Source organism: Dermacentor variabilis, chromosome 2 (genome assembly GCF_050947875.1).
Source record: "Dermacentor variabilis isolate Ectoservices chromosome 2, ASM5094787v1, whole genome shotgun sequence".
Classification (NCBI taxonomy): Eukaryota; Metazoa; Arthropoda; class Arachnida; order Ixodida; family Ixodidae; genus Dermacentor; species Dermacentor variabilis.
In genome coordinates, this window is record NC_134569.1 from 32,408,311 (window position 1) to 32,432,554 (window position 24,244).

At 43.8% G+C, this 24,244-nt stretch overlaps 1 protein-coding gene across 1 annotated transcript in view; it reads left to right on the top strand.

The window, feature by feature from the left end:
- The window catches only part of LOC142571619 (uncharacterized), a 196,276-nt gene that overhangs the window by 83,666 nt on the left and 88,366 nt on the right, over positions 1 to 24,244 (top strand). The window contains exons 2-4 of the mRNA XM_075680127.1: positions 3,044 to 3,447; positions 17,233 to 17,272; positions 18,496 to 18,572. Coding sequence (XP_075536242.1) covers positions 3,103 to 3,447; positions 17,233 to 17,272; positions 18,496 to 18,572 — 462 coding nt within the window. The 5' untranslated portion in view covers positions 3,044 to 3,102. The remainder of the gene's footprint in view (positions 1 to 3,043; positions 3,448 to 17,232; positions 17,273 to 18,495; positions 18,573 to 24,244) is intronic.

The window sequence follows — 24,244 nt, forward strand, 5'->3', positions numbered from 1 at the left end:
CAGCCGTGCCAATGCTTCGCCAGAAACTACAAAGGAGTTCCCGCTAGGCTATCCGCGCATCCGACACCCTAGAGGCAGTTCGCATGATGATGACGTCATCGCCAACTCGCTCTCCGCGCTGCGCGAGTCCGATCGGGAGACGCGCATTCATCGAGCGAGGCGAGCACCCAAGTGTGCCCATCCGTGCCGCCGGGTTCACGTGACCGCGCACTCCACCTCCGGCCACCGGAAGTCCCCGGACGCCATGGCGCCTAAGACCGGATGTAACGCAATGAATGACAGAGGACACGCACGAACTAAAATGTATTTAGCCGGACGCAAAACGCATGGGCCGTGGACGAGCACTAAGTTATGCTGCGCGCGTTCGACGGTTGACACACGCTATTCTCGGCCCTCATCCGCAAGGAGGCGACAGCTGAAACAAAATGGCAGGGAACAGATGTGCGCGAGTAGCTACGCGGCCCAAGCCGTTGGAGCAAGCCAACTTGCAGTATATTTGCGTGTCTTTATCTGAGCGCAAGAAAGAATAGACGAGCTTGAAGTAAATTTAAAGCCTTGCGAACATTTCGGTCACATGCAATTTTGTTGCGATTTCCGTCATGTGTCAGAAATGACAGAAAAAAATCTTGCTTCGTTGTCTTGCTTTCCTATGTAGATGCGCGGAGTGGTGAAGAATAATAAAAACAAAAAAATAAAACGGAGGGAGAGATTGAGATATACAGCTGTTACACATGAAATCAGCTTTGTCGTGTCGAACATTCTCCCCATGTCGCACTTTAGGATACAAGAATTGTGTCACAACACTAGATTTTGTAGAAAATGAAATGAAGGTTCTGTCGCTGATTTGAAACGCTCGAAGTTATTAACGAAGAAGTCACGGAAATAAACTAGGGCCTAGTGCTACCAGTCACCTTGCCTGTGGCTCCGCTTTCCTCCGCTTCGTCGTTTCAAATAGGAAACGACTCACTCTTCAATCCGCGGAGACCTTGGTTTCGCGGCTGTGCGAGCTTCTCCATAGTGGATAACATAAACTAAATGTCCCTTGCAAATGTTGCCGGCAAACACCCTCAGAATAAAAGGAATCACGACAACTCAATTTGAAGGATTGACATATTCTACCATATTTGAGTCATTTTGCAGAAGTTCTCATACTATACTGATTAGGCGCAGTGTCTTTTCTTCTCTTTTTTTCCCAGTAAGCTTGCCGGGAAGCATATCTACAAAAAATGAGTAAATGGTGTCAGATGAATGCATGCAGCCCTGTTTGATGCGTTCGCTTTACTCTGATGCAGTCAGATGAACGCGTTCCACAGAATGCGTCGTTTGTATGCTTTGTTTTATGACTGAGTTTATGACATTTCCCCCAAACACCAAGAGTAACATTTGGACATATCTGATCTTTGCGTGCTTGTTTCGACCACTGCATAGGTCTTAGTTATAGCCCAGTACTTGTAGTAGCACGCCAGGCCATCAGTCAGACAAATATCTCCAGGAAAAATAACCTTTGTTTGTAGCTCGAAGTGACAGATACACAGAGTATAGAAGAAGACGGGACGGGTACTGTATGTGACCGGTCCGTGTGTGTGCCACTTCGCGCTACAAACAAAGAATATGTTAGCTTACCAACTCGCCCAACATTATATCCTTTTGCAAAACATCTCCAGCATTTTATTAAAGTCACACTACGGAAAAAGCTAAGTATTGACTCTATCAGACTATTGCACTTCTATGCAATAGCAACAAATGCGCTCTCAGTGTGTTAAGAGGTTAGGTATAAGCCAGATACGATGCAAGAACAAAGGACGGCTGGCGATCCCGCCTTAAGATTACCGCGCTAGCTCGCCATGGTGGTCGTGAATGTTGACGGCATCTTCTCGGCTCTACTTTTTTTGTAATCGGTGAATTTCGACTGCAGCGTATTTAAAATTTGCCAGGTACTGATCTCAGCAAGTTTCAATTAACATTACGGAGCCATAATGTCCCAAACTGCGCCATATTATTGCACTGGCTATGGCCGGCATATGCTTCACAACAAACTTCCACGTCTACTAAATGACTATAATCAAAAACAAATCCATAATCACGAAGTAACATCATCTGACTTGTACGCGTTCTTGCTAGTATAACATTGACCTCTAGAACTGTTTGTGATTTGTATTTAATTATATTGTTTTAATGCCACTACTACTACTTGTACGTTGTTATGAAATGCTGTGCTGGCGTTCAATGCTGAGGCGAAGTTACGTTAGTTAGCTAAGTTACGTCTGTTAACGCATGATGCCCTGTGTAGGGCACTAACTAGTGATGCGTTTAATTTTAGGGTGGTATCAAAGTGTATGACAATATTGTGTTCAATATGATAGTCTTGTGAAAGTGTACGACCATGTCAACAAAATGTGTGTGCCTCTGCTGCTGTCTCTGCCAGTATGGGGGCGAAGGACTGCCTCAAACCATCCTTGAATGGCTTTTCCCTTCGCCTCCCATCACATGTACGTGTGATAAGCCATCAATCAATCAATCAATCAATCAATCAATCAATCAATCAATCAATCAATCAATCAATCAATCAATCAATCAATCAACCAATCAAACAATCAATCAATCAATCAATCAAATACAAGGTACTTTGAAATCGGCAACGACACATTGACGCGCCGGTGCTGACATATCGAGCGAAGTTCAAGAAATCCATCTTTTACCTTCACCCTTCTAATAATGAACCAGCAAATTAGCTGTAATGAAGTTTCGAAATACTGCTCTATCAATCTGAAACGATTACGTGTTTATTTTTAATGTTTATTTACAGTCAGCATATCTCCCCACCGAATGTGGGAACGCGCATCGTCGAAGATATGCGAGGACTCTCAGAAATGAAGTAAAATATTGGGCAAATGAACTTCCACCGGCAATGACTTGGTTCGACGAGGGAAATAGTCCTTGTCTGTGTGCCTGTCTGTTTCTTTATTTCTTTCTTTCTTTCTTTCTTTGTTGGCGCTTCTTGCTGCGCGATTGCTTTTGTAACTGGAGCGTGCACTTCGCGCAGGCGACGACGAGGTGCGGGTGTGGCTGACCGTCCCCAGCAGCGCGCTTCTCGAGCCGCTGATGAGCTCGTCGTCGGCGGCGGCGCTCGGATGCCGCTCGTCCAAGAAGAAGACGGTGCACTTCGCGCTCCCCGGCCGCGTCATCCGCCCGCTGCAGTGGCGCGACGACGTCATCTGGGCGCGTGTCGAGCCCATCAAGGGGCGCCGGCACGCGACCGTCGGTGGGGGTCACCTGTTCCAGCCTGCCTCGTCGGAAACGTCGTCGACCACGGTGATCACCGCGGACTGCACCGCCACCCACGTGCACCGGCGCAGCGCGAGCAACTGCTCCTCCGTGGACTCGAATTACGCCAACGTGTCCTCGCAGGAGGACAATCAGTCGTCGTCCAGCGGAGACTCCGTCCCGGTAAGCATTTACTTCTCGCGACTCGTAAAACCCTCCTGCAACGAGCGCATTAAGGAAAAGAGAAAGAAAAAGAAGAAAAAAAAAACTAAAGTAAACTTGAGCCGGTGTCCTTTTTTTTTTTCGTACCATCTCTGTCCCATTTCTTAATGAGAGCAGAGACATTCATTAACATTTCTTTCTTTCTTTCCGCCCAATCATTCCGCTGTTCCTTCCTGTTTATCGTCAAAAAGCTGCTCGACAGTGCGTCGCACTCTTCTCGTGGGCTGACCTAGTTTTCTCTTGACACCGACTTCAACCCTCGTTGTCATCTCGATCTTCTTTATCCATGACAACAGTGTTTAGTATAAATCCGAACGACCCCACTAGACCATTGTTTCAAAGTGCGCTTTGAATATGCGAATTAGGGTGCGAATTGAAGCCTAATTAAGCCAAGTTTACAATACTGTGTAAGTACTACTACCTGTAGTGCATGGTGTACTTCCGCGCCGCAAATTAAGATGGCGGCATGAATTAGCCTTGGGGAAGTAATGCCAGCAGCACCGTTAGCAATTTAAATGAACAGCTGGTCCTTCTGAACGAGTGCACAAAGTAGCCAATGCCCGGCTTTCTATAGCGTGGGTGCGAAACAAACTGCGAAACAAACTCGTAATCGCAGTAAACTCGTAATAACACGTGCATGATAAATTTTTGGCACGAGATCATTTCTGACTGGGACCGTCAGAAATGAGGTTGTTTGCCATAATTAGGTATAGCGCGGAATTTATTTCGGTAAATATACCATTTTATTCATAACTTTAAAGTAAATATTGGGGCTGTGAAATTAAAGCAACTAAATCCTCAGACCTTGTCTATTTAGTACACATAAGGAGACTCACACGGGCCTGGTCGTAAAAACGTGCTCAAAATATGCGGCGAAAATGCATTCCACAGGTTTCATATTCATTTTCTGGCAAGTCCTCATTTGTTATTCAGAACCAAAAAAACTATGTGTAACATTGGTGAAGGTGCATTTCTCAAAATATGTTCTCTGCTGTTCGAGTGTGAAGCAGGGGCGCTGCTCGAATCGCGAGTTCTATACTAAGGGAATACGCTCCTTGAGTGCTAACTAGCTTCAGTTACGCAATTCTATATGTGACGTAAGAGGTTTCGTTGTGAAGTATTTAAGCTGAAATTGAGAAGCCATTTAGTATATCTAGGATTACGTATATGCATTGTGTGGCCACCCCGTGCGCAACCTTTCTGTAAAAGTGTCGTTCAAATCGGTTATACATGTAGAAAAAGAAATGGTGAGCTTTGAAGTCCAAAGAGAGATATTAAAAGCCGAAATGTAGGAGGACTAACAACGTGGAGTTTCCGGTTTGCTACCCTGCATTGGAGGGGTCACCTGCACAGCGGGTTATCAACGACACTGCATACAAGGGCTTCGAAATAATTTTACCACCTGGGGCTCTTTAAAGGGACACTAAACGCCATTACTAAGTCGACGTGGACTGTTCAAGTATTCTAGATACCTCGAAGCGCTTGTTTTCTGCAAAGAAAAGACAGTTTACGAGAAAATAGCATCTCAAGGGTCCGCATACTGCTATCGCAATACAATTATCCCGCCACCCAACCAGAGTGTTGTGACGTTGCACACGCCATCAACACCCTTTGCTGCCGTCGGTGAGTAAAACGGTGTCCGACAGACGCCGCTACGGTTTTCTGCGCAAAACGAAAACGCGCGGCCGCGGGTAAACCGAGCCAAGAGAGAGCGATGGATTCGCCGCTGCAGCTGTTTTTTGTCAAGTGGCGTGGACCGTTCGGGCATCCCGTGGCATCACATGGACGTGGAATTCTCTGCTACTTGCAGTTCGTGAGAGTTTCGCGGGCCAGCAAAACTAGCCCATCACTGCGCGATAACGAAACTATCGAAACACGAAAGCGCGGGCTGCGCAGAATCGAGCGAAAACGAAACCTTTCGGCCGCCCACGTCGCTGTCATGGTTCTTCAAGGATGAATGAGTTATTTCTTCTAAAATTGAAATAGAACTGGACAAGTAGCATTTTTTTCGCCTTGTAACGCCGTACAATTACGTTTTTTTATATAATGAGTGGTTGAGCACTAGTGAAAAAATTTATATGAGGAGTGCCTTCGTCTTCGCGCAAGTACTTGAATGTCCCGGGAGAGTCTTCAATCGTGTCCTGCATATACCTCAATTTCTCTATTACAAAAGCTCTGTTCACGATAATATTGACGTCCTCAAGATTCTCGACTACTAATCTATCACTTTAGCTTGACTTAACACTTGCCTTCAGTGTCCCTTTAACCGGCACTCAAAGCAGGGTGCACGTTCGTTTTGTGCATTTCGCGCTCATCGAAATGCGGCTGCCGCGACTTGGACTCGAACCCACGTCCTCATTCTCAGAAGCATAACACCATAGTCACTGAGCCGCTGTCCTTGTATTATATATATATATATATATATATATATATATATATATATATATATATATATATATATAACTCCCTTAATCGCACAGCGGGAAATTTAAATAGTAACTACAGAAATTCACTTCGTCGTATCCTAGAGGATATTTCCCCGTATTATTTCCCTTTATCAACAAGGATGATGAATGTTGAAAAGTCAGAATCTTTATCGTGACTAGGTCTGCGACCCATTTTTCTATTCGACCAGGCGTCTGAAGACTATATATAACTTTCTCTTTAATGGATAACCTCAGAAAATAGCGCAGGACTTGGAGGGGTCCAGCATAGGGCGCTACCTCCTCACTGCGTTCTCAGTCACTCTTCGGTGTATCAGTTCCGCAGACACGACAGCTACACAGTGGCTGCGCTGGTAGGAAGTCGTCTAGCAACAACGAGCAAAACATGTGAGAAAGCGCCGCACTTGGCAGAGCGTACGTATGGGGAAACAATTTTTCAATATTTTGCTTTCGTAAGTCCCCGGAAGAGAACAACCTAAAAGGTAATTTGATACGGACAATTAAGTGTGATATGTCTTTTCTGACGCATACTGCGCAACTGCTGATTCGGCACTCATATCACACACAAACGTTTATGATTTATGTTACTTCTTTTACTGTTCAGCTCACTATGGCGCCTAATGAAAGTATTCTCAGTGAAGAAAGAAAAGCGTTTCAGTAATATTCGTAGTTCTTATCTCGTACGAAGTTCTTTCTTAAGTTCTTTTTTTTATTTTTTTAACGTTATGTTCAAGTTAAAAATGCATCTTCCAAATTTCGGTAACGTTCGACGGCAGAACCAAAGCTTCTTTATATGTGCGTCTACTCAATCAAGCAATCTGACACATCACGCATGACTTTATATTGAAGTGTGCGAGACGCATCGCACGCAAATGAAATTGTTGCGGTGTACCAAACTTCTGTGTCGGACTGCTTCACTTTTCAAACATGAAAATAGCCTATAGCTACATAACCTGCGCCTAAAGTGCTCTCTGTGTAAAGGAATCGGGCAAAAATAACCAGCCGGAAACTTCATTTGCAATGTAACCGGGTTGCTATGGTTCGCTGGTTTTCCATTTTTAAAAGTATTCATAAGAGAATATTTCCTGCGTATTTTGGTAGATTTTGTCTTTCACCTATCACGACACGAAATCTATTATATTTGTTTTTGCAACGATGTCCAACCATGTTTAGGATCCCTGACAAATGTGCGGGCCTAAATCTTGATGTCGGGTTCGGATGCCGAAGTAATTACCAACCTGCACCGAATAATAATACTAGAACCTCTTGTTCTTTTTATTGGGTATTCTGCTGCCCGCCTATTTCACGCATCCTTACAGAATGTGTCGGCAACATCGCAGTCCCTTAATTTTCCTTCTGCACTTAAAGAAAGAGTTTGGTAAGGTTATAAACTTAACAGAAATAGGAGGAAAGTTGCAGTCGTTTTCTCTTTGCATAGCGCTAGTCATTAATAATCACATATTCCGACAAAAAAAAGAGGAGGTACCTTTAGAGCAAATATAGTGAATATACTAACTTTTGAAGCAACTATAAGACTGCTGTCATAGTGGACTTAAGAAATGCGAGAAACGATCGTGGAAACGGGCGTAAAAGGCAACCATTCCATGATAATTCCTAAAAGAAACTAAGGGAAGGGACTGAGCAGTGAAGACGTCGCAAGGAAAGCGCACAACAACAGCAACTTGGAGCAAACCAGAACAACTTGCAAGAACCGCGCAAGTAATAGAGTGCCATCACGAGTATAGAAAGAAGAATAGCTCTATAAGGCCTTCGTAACAGGCCCACCGTGATGGTCCACTGAGACAGTAGCTTGTGCAACACGGTACTTTCGCTGTCTTTACGCAATGCACTCGGAAGTTAGGCTTCCTATGTTCTCGATGGACATCGCGCCTCGACTAATGTGTTGGGCAGCGGACTGCACCATTTGCTTTATTTCGGATCCCTTCACTCAACCGGAAAGACTCGGGCTTGCTCCCCTAAACTAGCCGGCACACACACACACACACACACACACACACACACACACACACACACACACACACACACACACACACACACACACACACACACACACGCACACGCACACGCACACGCACACACACACACACACACACACACACACACGCGCGCGCGCGCGCATGCACGCACGCACCTTACGCGCTGGACTACGCGACTCAGTATGCCGCACTGTTTTAAACTTTTATACCACATTGTGCTCCTCCATCTGTAGGCCCCCTTCTTAACCTTGGGTCTCTGTATCGAGGACCTCATATTTGGCTGTTGTTAAGGTTCGGGTTGTATCGACGATCGCACTCAGTTGCCTTTCCACTGCAAAATAGTGGCGTAACTACGAGAATTGAAGCACCCGTGCAAAGAAACACCTTATTTTCCCTGTCGTGAATAGTTCAGGAAGGAGCGAGATAGAGTTAACCACTAGGACAGGATGTCAGCGAAGCGCCTGCAACGTTGGAGGCGTCTACCACATTGGAGGAGCTACCATCCAAGGAAACTCTTGAGGGGGACTTCTGAAGAGGAGTGAGGCGTGCTTAGCAAACAACTATAAATGTGCTCATATAGGTGCTTTATAGGTGTTTAGTAAGCCCCTATAAAGCGAGATATAAGAAGGAAGAAGAAGGATGTGCTTGCTGCGGTAAAGCTAGGGAAACAATGGAGCATGTATTATTAGAATTTGAAGATATCTGCCCAGCGGTCGATTTAGGCACTGCAGGACTCCTTGAAGCCCTTGGGTTCAGCGAGAGCAGGGGGAAAGTAAACATGTCCGCAATTGGAAGATTGGTGGAAGTAGGGAAACGACAAAAACGGAGATGTACAAAAGCGAAGCTCACAATAGGAGGTCAGAAAATTTGGTTATGTGAATTCATCGGGTGTTTTTTTTTTTCTCTTTTTCTTTTCTTTTTCTGTTGTAACCTAGGCAGGACATTAGGCAGTATAATAGGAAGAGCTTGATGGTGCAGCCCATCGCCCCGTTCGAAAGGGGACTCACGTATCATCCATCTATGCATTCATTACATAATGGAGAGGTTCGGCGGCATTCTTTATGCAGCACATTCTGTGTGGTTTCTCTGCCTTGTCTCTGTGCGTGCTGGCGCAATATCGTTAGGCGATCTGCCATCTTCGGAGCCAAATCCACGGAGGCTCTCGCCTCGGGTGTCATCTATGCACAAAAGTAAACGAGCGCTGCTACTGTTTCTGAATAAGACTGGATAGTTAAACATCATTTGATTGCTTGCAAGGGAAACGCTCATGCTTGTAAGTTTCCGAGTGCATTTACGTCTTGTCATTTTTTCTTCTTATCCCCGCTTATCGCTTCCTTATAGTGCACGGTTGCAAACAAGGTTGTTGTATAACAAAAAATGTCTTTGCGTGGGTGCAGCGCTTTTTGCTATGCTTTCCTTTTGCTTTATTCTTCTTTTTTATAGCAATAGCAGAAAGAGAGAGAACGCAGCAATGTTTAGTCGAAAGCCAGGAGTGCTAGCCACTGTGGCCAGGTTAAGCCCAGATTAAGCATGCTGGTACATGCCAACTGCCTCAAGGTTAAATCTGCTCCTCCAGACCAGTCAGACGCATGCCTGAGATGTTGAGGATGTCCTCTGTGCGGGTCAATCAGCGCACTTTGGGTTTCACCTGAAAACACGCGCACACTCAGCTATATGTGTGCGCGTTGCAAATGTCGCAATTGCTTTCCTCATGTATGCAGGAGATGTATATTCCGAAGTGCTCCCTTGGCAAATAATTGCTACTTCGCAGTGCCCGAAGACAACCAGCCACTCACTCGCAAAAAGCATTGACGCTAGTTTATAACGTGAAACGGCGCTGCGCTTTGGGCGACACAATTTATTTTGCGGTTCCTGCCCGACCGACTTGAATGTTTCGCAGTCCATTCGCTCCGGCGATTTCGCGCACTCTCATCCCTTTAGGCTGCTGCTCAACACGCGACGAGCCTGTCGTTTGCAAGTCGGAAACTCGTTTCGCTTCCCGGGGGAGCGCTGAACAAAGAAGCTCAGACCCTTCTTCGCAGTATCTCTCTTCTGCTCCGTAGCCGCTTACAAGCCCGTTTTTATTTCATATCAGTTCGTTTTCTTCGGAGCACAATTTCATCTAGTAAAGAATACGACGACAGCTGAGAGCAGTCGCCAGAAAGATTTACGCACCGTGGCGACGAACATTATTGACCACCAGCAGGCGCAGAGCAAGCGAAAGAGGAAGGCCCACACGGTATGCCGAATACATTCCTCGAAGGCCCTGCGGCGGATTATGCTATTATCCTTTCTGTGCGCCATTAATATGGCGAGTTCCTCTCGCTATGCGACGCCCTCTCAGCTAACGCTGGCTTGGAATCGATGATAAAGACGCGTCCAACTCAAATTAATTCGCGTTTCAGCACGTGCTATAGCACAGAAACATAAGAAGCCACATTTTAGTATTGAGCTGGAACGTGTCTACTGAGCTGTATGCATTCAAATTACGGTGGCTGCGGTGGCTAAGAACGGCGCGAGTGGCTTCAGCCTAGATATTCGGGGCTATTTTACGCGTGAGACGAAGAAGACTATTTATTTACTCCAACGCTTTGTCTGTCCGTTGCAGTGCATTATTCAAACTGAAACTGCATTTAGGTATCGTCTTAACAGCCATAAGACGCACGTAACCTCTATCCTTCATTTGCCAATATCAAGACACGTAACCAGCACGGGGCACACCTTTGATTACTTTTCGGCAATAATCATGGAATCCGGATTCATATCACATCATACCCGCAAAATACGGGAGTCATTCTTAAGTTTAATGCTGTTCCTGGTAGCCTAAACGAAGGCCCGGGCAAACTAGCCAGCGTGCTGCCTTAGTACAACGTGTTTTTGCTTGTTTATTCATGATGCCCGAGTATATTAACTACGTATCTTTCCTTGCGAGGCTATTAGCAATGCACCAATATTTTTTCTCCGATATTTCCTCTGTTCTGTATCCCACTGGCCAGTGACGCCCTTTGTTGTCACACGATATCGATGTTTTGTTTGTATATTTCACACTGTATGTCGCTCCTTACAACGATGCGATGTTAGCAATGCACAGTGCTTCTGCGTTCACTGCGTGACAGGGGAAAGCTTCGCCCACTTAAATAGTGTCATAATCCTACGTATCTTGTTCCCTCTGATGAAGGCCAGCTGGCCCACAAGCTGAGGTGTTAGTAGACCAAGACTTCTTGTATGTATGTCGTTCTCTTCACTTGCATGTACAGGGTGTTACGTAACTTGAACCAATGATTTAAAGAGCAAAGTGGTTAACTGCAACTGAATGAAACCGGCGACATATGGTTTGCCGTCACGTTGTGCTCCTTAGGATATTTTTTATAATACGCTTAATTAGTTAACTTAGATCAATTATGCATTTTTTTTAATATTCGATTTAGATTCAAGTGCGCTGCGTGACGGTGTAGAGGGCATTTCAAAACGACCAATCCCGTTTTTTGTGACAAAGTATATGCTGGGGGGTGATTTTTGCTGGCGTTTAAAGAAAGTCCGCTAAATATGAAATAGAATCACGTGGCTTCGCTCGCGCGCGCTACGGTGTTTGTGCGCGCTCAACCTTGCGTCGAGCCTATCGCTTGTCGGGGACGATGGTGCTTGCTTTCCGTGTTCCACCGCCAAAGATGCTGACGCACTGTGAAGCCGATGCCTCGAGCCGCGGCCGCTCACTTGGCCACTGTCCGCGCGCACGGTTCTTTCGCACGAAGCACGGTCGAGGGCGCTGCAATGCACGGCATTGCCAGCCGCCGGGTTTCACGTGATCGTTTGTCAGCTTCACAGGTTAATCGAAAATGTCTGCATGACCGCCGACACCGGGAAGTGAATTTTCTACCAGGATCGCTTGTATTGTTGTGGTTGCCGTCACGTCGCGTCGGCCTATGCGAAAATCTCGCGTTATGTTGGCCCTTACCGCGTCGTGCGGAATCACTAATGTGGCCTCCGAGACCGCTTCACTGAACCTCAAATACGCATCAGCAACAACCACGACTGACATAGTCCAAGTCTCGCGCCTTAAACCATACCACTCGGGACATGAGCCCTAATTGTACCGGGATGGTGCTTCTGTCCCCGGCGGGTCATGTCACGGGCGGCGATCCTGTTGTCGGTGCTTCGACGATAACGACGCGACGACGGTGCGGCTATCTGGTAAGCACGTGCTAGCCCTACCACAATTGCGGCAGCTTTGTGAGCCTTGTAAACATATCCGCCGTGTATAGATTCTCCCCGTAAGAATATATATATATATATATATATATATATATATATATATATATATATATATATATATATATATATATATATATATATATATATATATATATATTGTCTTGTGACTGGCGCAGCATGGCCTTAGTTGCACCTTTGTGCCATTAAACCCCAACTAACCAACCATATATATATATATATATATATATATTTATATATATATATATGTGTGTGTGTGTGTGTGTGTGTGTGTGTGTGTGTGAACGAGAAGAAAGGGGGTTAACCAAGGGGCCTATTTCTATTAATCACATCATAGGAAGCCGACATTCACCAAGGACAACGCAGGGAAAATTACTAGTACTATCATCGTCAAATGAAACTTGAACAGCGGAACGCGTGGCCCAAGCATAAGTGGAAGTATAGTGCGCGCTGTCCAATCATCACCATTGGCAGGAGCGCACATCAGGTTTGACCGCACTGCGCGATCCCCATATAGTGAGGTATTTTCGCATCTGTTCTGGTTGTTAAATTCTAAAGGGAGAAAATAAAAGTAAAAGAGGACAGAAGCCAGACTATGCAGTTTACGGTGAGTACTGTCGCACAGTTTGCCAATACCATAAGTGCTATCGGCGCGAACAACGGTGCGTGTTGCGCAGTTTGCACTGACATGATAGATTGCCGCTTGTGCGCCACATTCATTATTTCAATCGGCAAGCTTTCGCAGCGCGGTATCGCTGGCAGCCGCGTGGGCGTGCCGAGAGCGTTTGGCCTTTTTACTCCCAGACGAGCGCCGTGCGGCCAAACCGGACGTGCGCGCCTGTCAATGGCTGGACGGCGCGCACTATAGCTTCACTTAAGCTTGTGCGAAGTCCCATCTTTGCGGACCAAATCCTGGCCGTCCAGCGCACCTGCGATCGGGTCGACAGACTAGATCTGTCAGTCCCGTCGTGGGATTACCCGGGTGCGCGTTTTATCGCGTTTTGCTGGACCAAATAAAAGCTTATTCACTCACGCACTTGGGCCACGCGCTCCGCTGTTCACGTATCATTTGACGCTGATAGTAGTTACTCAATGAATTTAAAAAAATGATAAACTAATGGAATTGAAAGTGAATGAAAAAACAACTTGGCGCAGGTGGGGAACGGTCTCACGTCTGCGCATTACGCGTGCAATGCTCTCCACCCGCTTTCCGGGTGGAGAGCATTGTGTTATGTGTTACTATAGAACTAACCCTGGGAGTGTTAGCCAGTAAGAAAAGCTGCACTTAATCTTGGGCATTGGGATAGTGAGCGCAGATAGAAGACGATGAAGTGAGAAGAGGCGTTCTGGCGGATGGTCCATGTCTATTTTTGTACAATATATATATATATATATATATATATATATATATATATATATATATATATATATATATATATATATATATATATATATATATATATATATATATTCTTGCCATTTTGGACTGCTCAAGACAACACATTCAGACCAAAACGCGGTCACAGGGGGGCCGCTTGATCAAAACGTGCAGGTCCACTACTTCTCCATTACTGCAAATTACGACAGCGACTTACACGTATGCACACCACTGACTCGTCTAGCAAGCCTTTGCAAGCAAGAAAATGTAATAGCACGAATAAATAGACAAACAACAAGTCTAAAATAAAGGAACTCTAATGCGGGAATAGCGACTCAGGTGCAGCTTGCGCTTCCGTGACGCTCGGTTGACTAAACGTAACACGGCAAATATCATCACTGCAGGGACCCGCCCGTAAGATAAGGAATGCCGCGAAAGGAAGCCCTTTAAGCATGTTGTGTCGTTGCTCAGTAATTGATCGTTTTTGTCGCCTTCAGTAAACAATCAAAAATAAATGGCGTCCTGCGGCACATTCGCGAAGCTTAACAAGCAGCTGGCACAGGAAGGGTTTTGGCAAGTGTCGTAAACACACCATCGAGCGCTCATCTATCCTACGTAGGCGACATCCGGAAGGAGCGCAGGGATTTTCCACTATGGATTAGGACTGGTAGGCACGACGTATTGCGTATTGGTGCATTTCGCGATGTATTTGTGTGAGAGGCTCAGTCATGTGCTGCGAACCGAGACACTGTGAGCGAGCACTCATCAGAGAGCTTCAAAGAGTCTTAGAAGCTTAAGAACGAAAAAAGAGGTCTCCGTATGCATGTGTGTTCACTGCGCATCTGCTGCGCTTTCTTGTACCTTTTGTTTGTAGACTCATGAGAGACAAAATTAGCAGGTAGTCACCTCCGTTTTGTTGAATGCCTGCATCCCTGCCTTTCTCTCTCTCTCTCATCCCGACTCTTTCAGAGCTGGTATTAAGCCCTCGAGGCGGATGAAAGCATGAATGGATTTCTTGTGCAAGTGTGGTCAGACAAAGGAACGTGTGTTTTCACGAAAACAATGAAGTTTATTTCAATAAGCCCGAGACCACGTGTAGGTGATTGCCTTACAAGGAAAGCTTTTTGTTTAGTGCGAAATCGTGGTATTCCGTAGAAACTCCTTAAAAAAAAAGCGTTCTTGTCTTAACCGCTTTCGTTTGAACAGTTTCAAAATTCGATAACTAAAATATAAAAACGTTTTTGCTTTGACCACTTTCGTCTGAACAAATGCGAATTTACACTACACCAATGTCACTTAATAGAGACAGACACCTAAATATTCATAGAGTAGCTGTGACTCTAAGGATACTTAAAATAAAATTTAAAAAATCTGTCATTTTCTGTTTGCTATCACAAAAGCCGCTCCACACTACTAATTCTGGCAGGATTCATTTGATTCCTACCAAAGCGTGTGTTATGTTGAAAAAAACTACAGGGTCTCTTAAGCCCTCTCTTAGGAGGTCAACGGCGAAAGCCTAATTTTCATCCTGTTGTCATTCGCCTCTTTCTCCTTTTTCTTTTCGTCATTACTGCTCACTACTAATTATTTTTTGTCATTTGTAATCAATTGTGGCCGTTACAAGCCGTCGTTAGGCATGTTGGTCATACAATAGTCATTAATAGTCATTAGTGGTCATCACTAAGCATTTTTAGTCGTTTCTAATGAATTGTAGTCGTTACAGGTCATCAGGCATATTGGCCATTTCGGAGTCATTAGTAGGTATGATTTGTATGTATGCTTCATTTTCACAAAAAATAAATACAGCCTTGCGGGGGTAAAGTGGGGAAAAAAGCTGCTCGTTGCAGCTTGATCAGCCCCAAATATCCTTAATACAAAAAAAGTAGCAGCAGAGCGGAAATACAGTTTTCCCAAGTCTTATATATTCAAGCACTACAACATATCATGTATACGCATCGCAAATGAGGCGAGGAGAAAAAAATGAAAATACAACAAAAGCAAGATGTGAGCAAGCAAGCAAAAGAAACGCACAAAATCTCATTGCACTTGAAAAGCATATAGGCATTGTACAACACACATATGAGAGAAAAATCAGGAATATCAGGAGGACAACAAGCCACAATATCCATTTTATTAACAATAAGATCATTTAATAACCGAGTTAGCTTGGAGCACAGCATTTGTGATCCATAGTTTGTGCGCGATTTTGGTACGTGCCAGTACTCTGGCTTTCTTATACTGTATGGAGTTTCGTGTAGCTTCAATTTAGCTATGAAAGTAATGTAGTTTATGTTTTTGTTTGTCCATTTTTATATGTAAGCAGTATAAGTAGTAGGGATTACAAGTCATTAGTAGTAATTATTAGTCATTACTAGTCATTATTAACCTCTACCAATCTCTATTATAACGTTATCGTTCACTAACTGTCAGTATCAATCATTTTTCATTCTTTAATTTGTCTTTTATCTGTCTTCATATGGCATGATGACGCTTCGGCGGACACTCCGGCGCTCAGCTATGCTGACACAAACTTCACCATGAATCTAGAAAGGCTTTCGCTTTCATAAATCTACGCAAACGCGTTTGAAACTATTGTGCGGAATGGGACGATTTCTTTATCGCAACATCGGATGGAATAGAAACAACGTATAAGACTAATTGAAACTCATTGCATTTTTGCTGGCTTTATATCGTCACCAGAACCTTAAAAAATATGATGGTTCCCGTTAGGGGTCCTGACAGTAGCTCCCCAGGATCAAATTCTCTGTCTGTCTGTCTGTCTGTCTGTCTGTCTGTCTGTCTGTCTGTCTGTCTGTCTGTCTGTCTGTCTGTCTGTCTGTCTGTCTCTGTCTGTCTCTGTCTGTCTGTCTGTCTCTGTCTGTCTGTCTGTCTGTCTGTCTGTCTGTCTGTCTGTCTGTCTGTCTGTCTGTCTGTCTGTCTGTCTGTCTGTCTGTCTGTCTGTCTGTCTGTCTGTCTGTCTCGCGAGAGCGAATTCTGGAAATCCCAAGAAATACGAGAGGTGTCTGGAATCTAATCCTCGAATTCGGAGTTTGCTTTCGACTTGTTCTTTACTCTAGCCTCCGAACCTTGCTGGGCCGAATAAGTTGGGTTTGGGCATGAGGATCGAGTTGGAGGGGCATCGCACAACGAGACCCAGCTATACAAGCACTTCCACCCCTCTCCCTCCGCTCTCCCTTTCGATGCATAGCCTGCATGGATTTTTGTTCCCGAACCTATGACAGCGCCGCCTTTACCCATTCGGTGTATAAGTGCGGTGCGCATTCCTATTTATGTTTTACTTTTTGAGAGCTACCCTTAGTGTAATTAAGTTATATAGTGAATGTGTTTAACCTATTCGGGGGAGATGACCTTAAGATTAAGCGTGTTTGACTTATTTACATGATATAACGCAAGTTTGGGCATGTTGGTATTCCATTTTAGCATTTTAGCGTGTACAAAAGACACAGACAGTATGACAGTGTCTACATCTGTCGAACTGTACCTGTCTTTTTTGTGCGCTAAAGGGCTAAATAAATTATTTATATGGGAGAGAAAAAACTTGAATATTAGCAAGCCTACCAGCAGGCCTTACATGCAGGTGAGATGGTGAGAATTTGGGGCTTAGTTTTTATTGAATAACACGGCAACTAATTTCCTGTCATCTTTGTTTCTTTTTCTACTTTGTTCCAACCTCCAGAACATCGTGATTCTGACCTGTTCGGGACAACGGTCAATAGGTAAGTATTGAGTACGCTGTATTCGTATTTATGCTAAGCCGCTTGCTTTTGGTGTTGTGCAAAATATGTTACTTATACAAGCTCGGTGTGCATGTTTTACGTTGATACGACCGACATTGCATTCTCACAATACAGAGTATGCGTGTACGGCAGATGTTCATATACCATGACTAATGCTTTTTTTTTTGTAGTAAGGTCAGATGTGTAAAATAATATTTTTTTCTTTCTTTTACAATAAAGTTTTTCTCCACTCCGCAAAGCAGCATCCCAATTAAGCTTATCGTTACCCTCAGGATAAAATTTTTTTTTATGCACCAGATTTTGAAGCATCCAATAAAGCTTGCTTCCTAGAGTTATCATTTATATCTTTATTCTGATGTGAACGAAAATAATATGGTGAACGCTGTGCATTTTATACCACAAAAGGGCCACCAGGAGGCGCCCATAATGTTTCCTGTGAAAACTATCTTTTATAAAGTTAGGTTGCGTTGGGTGAATGTCGAGCCATAAATTCCCTAAGGCAGACGTTCTTTGATTATGTCAACTAATGTTCATTTCTTCAGTTGAGGTGATTAAATCGGGTTTATTGGTGCTATACGACATAGTTATACGTGCAGAGGATATTACAAGTACTTCTTTTGGTTTGCGTCAGTCACAAGAAAGTTTATTTAGCCTCTGTTTAACTACCCTGTTAAAGATTCATATTTCTTAACACAAGGTTAAGCTATAGCAATTACAGTCGCAATGCAGCTCAACGACAACACAATAAATATTGTTACCCACCGTGGTTGCTCAGTGGCTATGGTGTTAGGCTGCTGAGCATGAGGTCGCGGGATCGAATCCCGGCCACGGCGGCCGCATTGCGATGGGGGCGAAATGCGAAAACACCCGTGTGCTTAGATTTAGGTGCACGTTAAAGAATCCCAGGTGGTCGAAATTTCCGGAGTCCTCCACTACGGCGTGCCTCATAATCAGAAAGTGGTTTTGGCACATAAAACCCCATAATTTAATTTTTGATAAATATTGTTGTTGCAAAAAGATAAAAGTATAGGTGTTGTAACTAAATTATGGCGTAATAACTATCTCTTAGAAAGGCGTCCGATATCTAATAATCGCTCTCGCTTACATCGCGTTTTTCCTTGCTGGTGTTTGTTAAAATGTGGTAGCTAAAGGGATTGTGTAAATAATGAGCGATCACAATATGTGGTGCACATTTCTTGCAGTTCGCATTGGTTCTGAGTCGACATCTGTCGACAGCAGCGCTAGTCGGCAGGGCAGCCGCAGTGATTCCGATTACCAGGTGAGTGGTGCTTCTTTGGCGATGATAATGTACCACAGTGACATGTGACCTTAACTCACTCACTCACTCATTGTCAATTGCTTGCTTGTCGGTAGCTCGCTAAATCGATCGATCGATCGATTGATCAATCAATCAATCAATCAATCAATCAATCAATCAATCAATCAATCAATCAATCAATCGGTCGGTCGGTCGGTCGGTCGGTGGAAAGCATTAACTCCTTGATGAGTTAACGTCGAGGGGTAACATATTCCAAATTGTTGAGCCGAGGAATGCAGTTATTTTTACAATGTATGTGGTGGCAATAACGCAGGTTAACGATACCGTTCCAAGTGCATATCGTATTTAGAACCGGTACAGAGACGCGATTTCGAGGAACAGGAATATTTGTTTAGGTGCAGAATATTATGAACTAAGGCAGTGAACTTATGACTGCATAATGTCTTAACCGATAGCACACGTGGCTGATGGATCAAATGAAAGGTTCCTAGAGGAAGAGTGACTAAATAAAGAGCTCTGTTTCAACACGCTTTAACAAAATAAAACGCCTCAAAAACGTTTAAAGACAAGAAAATTAGTACTCTAAGGCACTGCGAACAACAAACCTTTTCAAAGCTTTCTTATTTTGCTTTCTTGCGTTTATTGTATCGCCTATTGAACACTTAACGTTTCACTTGTGAAATCACTCCCCTAATTTAATTTCCTCATTTGTAGGACACCTAGCAGAAGGATAGTCTTGTTAACTTCCTTGCGGTTCCTTACTTCTCTCACTTCCTTATACCGTAGCTGCACGGCCGTTATTTATTTAAGAGGATATGTGGGTCTGAGACCACCAATTTTAATAATCATTCTTCTTCGATGTATCATGCTGAAAAGTTGTACATATATGTAACGTTATCTGCTTATTTTGATAATGAGGTCCATTGTTTGTTTATCTTCTTTGGTTCTAATTTCATGCAAGCTTCCTTTATCTATATTATGCGGTCATTCGCAAGATATCGTTCTTTAGCGTTTGTTAACTAGGGCATCAATGGTTTCCGTATGATTTAAAGAATGCCGTAAAGCCAACCTCATTGTTCTGCGTTACGTAGAACACGAGTTGGTAAGTTTTGTAGTTGAAACTCGTATGAGTGTTTTTCTGGCGCTTAGCTTTCAAGTCTCGCTACTCTTTTTCTAGGTAAGGCAGAGTGATCATGTTGGTCTTATGGCATTCTTTAAATCATACAGTAGCCATTCATACCTTATTTAGCCGAAGTGCAGGAGCTGATATCTTGCAAATCTTTGAGTTATTCAAGGGGAGCTCATATAAAAAAATGGGCTGCATATTCAAAATCAGCCTATAACTTTGCATATATGTACATGTTTTCAACACCATATCTCGAAGAAAAAATAGAGAGAAATACCAAGCGCTTCTTGCTTAATGCGGAATTAGTATGTACCCAGAAAATGTTCACCGCGTAAATGAAACAAGAAGCACAGCTTCCTTGACAAGATTTCAATGTACCCTCTCGTAGGCGAAAGCCAATCTCTTTTTGATGCGTGAAGTTACGTAAAAGAAAAATAGTGTGCGTGGGCCCCCCAAATAATGCACTCTGAAGCCCACCACGTGGCCATGGTTGCAAGATTCAAGGTCTTGGAGATAATTAACTGTATGCAAGCCCAGAACGGGCATTTTTGCCTTTTAACTTCGCTCTGAAAATATGCTAGTTCCTGTTGGTCGTTCGCTTGTTTAGTTTACTAGTCAAAAGGTGAGAGCGAGGTTCTTTGATGAAAACTGGTGAGATTTGCCTGGTGGCACGCCTGTTACACCACTACTGGGAATTGCGACGATAAATGAAATGATTCACATAGGACAAACGAACCTGCATACGACAGACACGTGGCACACAAAGCATGCATAATTACCACATTGAGTATCTCACAGAAAAGGTAAACGTGCGTTTGCAAATAGCACGGGACGTATGGGCGGCACTAGTCCATGGACTAAGTACATGTTGCTCAAGACCTGTCCATAAGGTCCTTGAAGGTACTCCAACACTGAGTTAAATCTTGCAAATATAGTTAAAGCTTCCTGAGAGGGGTCATAGTAACAGATGCAACAGCCTTATGTAATCCTCGAAAAAACAAAACAACAATCCCGAAACGTTTCAAGACTGTGTAGAACTCACTTCGTTACAAAGAAAGTGAACTGCGTTTCTTGTTTCACCCTCAATGCCACCATCCGCACTTGTTGACACCTTTCATGGGAACGTTTACTGACGCGTCCCTTTCTGTGTTCGAGTTTCCACGAAGTTCAGTAACACGTTACCACTGCGCTGAATAGGAAGAGTGCGAAAAGAACGCGAGAGCAGGGAGCCGTGAACGAACACATTGTTTAACTGTACTCTGCACTCTTTCTTTATTTCTAAAAAAAAAAAGAAAAAAAAGCGGTGGCTTACATTGTCTTCTCTAGCCCGTAAAGTCAGTCAACTTGAACGGACGTTTCGGCGAGGGAGAACGCAGCGCCCATGACGCAATGAGCCACGTGACCACTTCAAGCGGGGGCGGATTGTTGCGTTCCCTCGCCGCTACGCTCCCCGCGCGAATAAATATAGTAGCGGCTGTCCCAGTTTTTCTCTCAAGGTCGTGCTGGTATCACGCGAGCTGTAGCGCACAGTCGTCCTAACTGGACTGCGCTGGCCGACGGGCATGCGTGGTGTGCGTGGTGTGGATGTGCACTGCCATTCACTGGTGGCGTCCAATGGGAAGCGATCTAGCGGCAGCGCTTATGGGTGAGCTTGCTGTGTTTACATTTGACGTTTGAATTGTTCCGGTGCCGTTCCAGTCAACATCCCTACTAGATATTTACCATGGTGGGGCTTATAATTGCGCCGCATACGGTGCTGTTTTTCGGGGGAGAGACATTCCTGACGGTGCTAGTACAAATCGAAACTCACGTGCGTGTAGTCAACCTCATCTCTTGAACTAGTTACGAGTCTGATTTCAGCAACTTGCTGGATAGAGGACGCGAGATAGAAGCTCTTAATCGGACAGCGGAGACTTTTGCCGGAGTGGATATGTTCGCGGATTTACTACTCTGCATTGAGTGTGGGGATAATATTAAGTTATACTTACGATAGTATCACCAAAGATCAATAAACATGTGGTTGGTTTTAAAGCAGGTGTATGGAAGCTCACTGTTGGCAACGTTGCGTCTCAGCTGCCATCGTTAAAGACGCAAAGGGACCTGGGTATGACGCGCTAACTGAAGTTTGAGAGTGAAGCTGAGTTGAAGCATCTAACTTGGTCAATGTTAAACCGGTCTTTTGCAGAAATGACAGCATTCTGATGGCCACGGCCGAAATAGTATATGGATCACCAGACTGTGTCTCGGCTATGGAGATCAAACCAAATAATGCGCTTTAATGTCCCGAAACGGAGCAGTAGGTTGTAGGGCCTCTGGAATGATTTTGATAACTTGGGGTTCTCTTACGTGCACTCAGATTTAAGTACCCGAGCTTTTTTTACAATCCGCCTCCATCGGAATGCGGAACCGTCTCCGGGGATTGAGCCTGCGACCTCAGGCTCGGCAGCAGAACGCTACAGTTATAGAGCCATCCCGACGGGTCTCCATGACGACGAGAAAGCAGCCGAAATGTGAGCTCACGACTACGCCATCGCTAAATTCGAGAGAAATTTTGTCTCTTTGGGCGAGATATAATGGCACTTATTAATGCATGCAACAGAATCAATGCTGAGTGAAGGTAATAAAGTACGTGTGTAAATTTCAAGCAGACTGACTAAGCTTGCAACCTGTTCTGTCTACTTTCTTGTTTTCGCATATCAGCTTTTATAGCATGGTTATGGATTGAAATAAATGTTGCAGAATTGCTTCAAATACTTATTTTCTTTTGTTACAAGGCCAATGACTGTTTCTAATTCGTTATTCCATGCCTTCGCTTCCTCGAGACTGTGTTTTTAAACTCCGGACCTGTTTCTTTCATGTCAAAAAGAGTCCATAGAGCGAGAGCCCCGAATTGAACCAGTTAAGTGTTAAATGCTTCAGCAAGCCAGGTCAATGTTTAGACGCATATACCTATCTTTTTGTTAGGACTTCAATGGACATGTAGCCGCTTATTGCAGCTTCGAATTTTCATCTAAGGCAGTTTATGTTGGCGCAACCGACTGACTGACGATTAAGTAATTTCGGTCAAATACAACGACGGCAATGATCCTCAGGCAAGATAAAGCGTCAGTAAGTGAACGACGTGATAGAGCGCAGTAAAAAAAAAAACTGTTTCAGTGTTGGTCACAAATATCGCAATTATGTCGATGAGAATGAATTAAGAGGAAGCTTTAGCTCGGGTGCTCCTATCTAAATACATGTAAAAAGAGAATTCGTTTTTCTCGGCAACCACTGCACCAATTTTGACGAGGTTTGTTGCATTTAAAAGAAAAAAACTTAAAGTCTAGTGACTGTTGGTTTCGAATTTTTGAGTTAGGGCGTCAATCTTTTATTAAAAACTGGCGAAAATTCGAAATTTCCAAAAAACAAAACTGCCAAGTTTACAACTCCGTAACGCCTAAAGGAAAAACGATAATACAATTCTGTGAAATGCATCTAATAGTACATCCAAAGCGGACAAAATTGATATATTACACATGAATCTCAAAAAATTTAGTAACATGGAAATACAGCTTTTGCAGAACCCTTGTAAACAACGTAACAAATTCACGTAAGATGTAAAATGACATATCGAATTTGTCCGCTTTCAATGATCTAATGGATGCCGTTCACAGAACCGCGATATCTGTTTTTGATACAGAGCTATCAATTTTTAAAAATTGTGCTCCTATTTTTTTCAAACGCTCAAATATTTGAAAATCGTTTTAAGAAAATTCGAGCCCTAAATAGAAATTCCGCTTCCAACAGTCACTAGAATTCAACTTTCTCTTTCAAATGCAACAAATTTCATTAAAATCGGTCCAGGGGTTATTTCATAAAAACGTTTTTGCGTTTTACATGTATTTGAATAGCCCGCGTCGGAGTTGGGCCCGAGCTAAAGCTTCCTCTTAAGGCCGAGTGGTGGAGTCCAAAACTTGCTAGTTTACGTTTATTTCTATGCTGTCCATTTGAAGAGGCCTCTATCTTTAAAGTATATAGCTGCGCATGAAGAAAGTTTAGCGAGTGGAGTTTCTAGTGGGAAGTTTCTAGGCAAGTTTGTAGGCGAACTTTAACTCTCAGATTATAATACATTTGTGAACCTTGGCCAGTAATCACAAATTACCGGCGAACGTAGTTTTATAGCCCTTTATCTAAAGTGGCATTTATTCACGCTCAGGGAAGGCGGTCCTTGCAGCCTGCAGCGACCAGAAGCAGCACACCACAATGAATATAGAAAAACGGAGGCTCGAACGAAAGCTCCTGTATGCATAGTCTCACGCTCAATATACTACAGGTCAACCATGTGCTTGTGTAAATGTGCCACCGCAACGGCACTTTATACGCCCTGTAAATAATCACTAGCATCCACAGATTTCGCTAAACTCTGCCCCTTTTGCTTCGAACAACCTTCTGGTTACTTGTTTCAACCAATAATAGTCACCTCAAATTTACTGTATGGCAGTCACAAACCTCATTTACTTTCAAATTGATCCTGTCGTACTCCTTTCAGAACATTACATATATACCC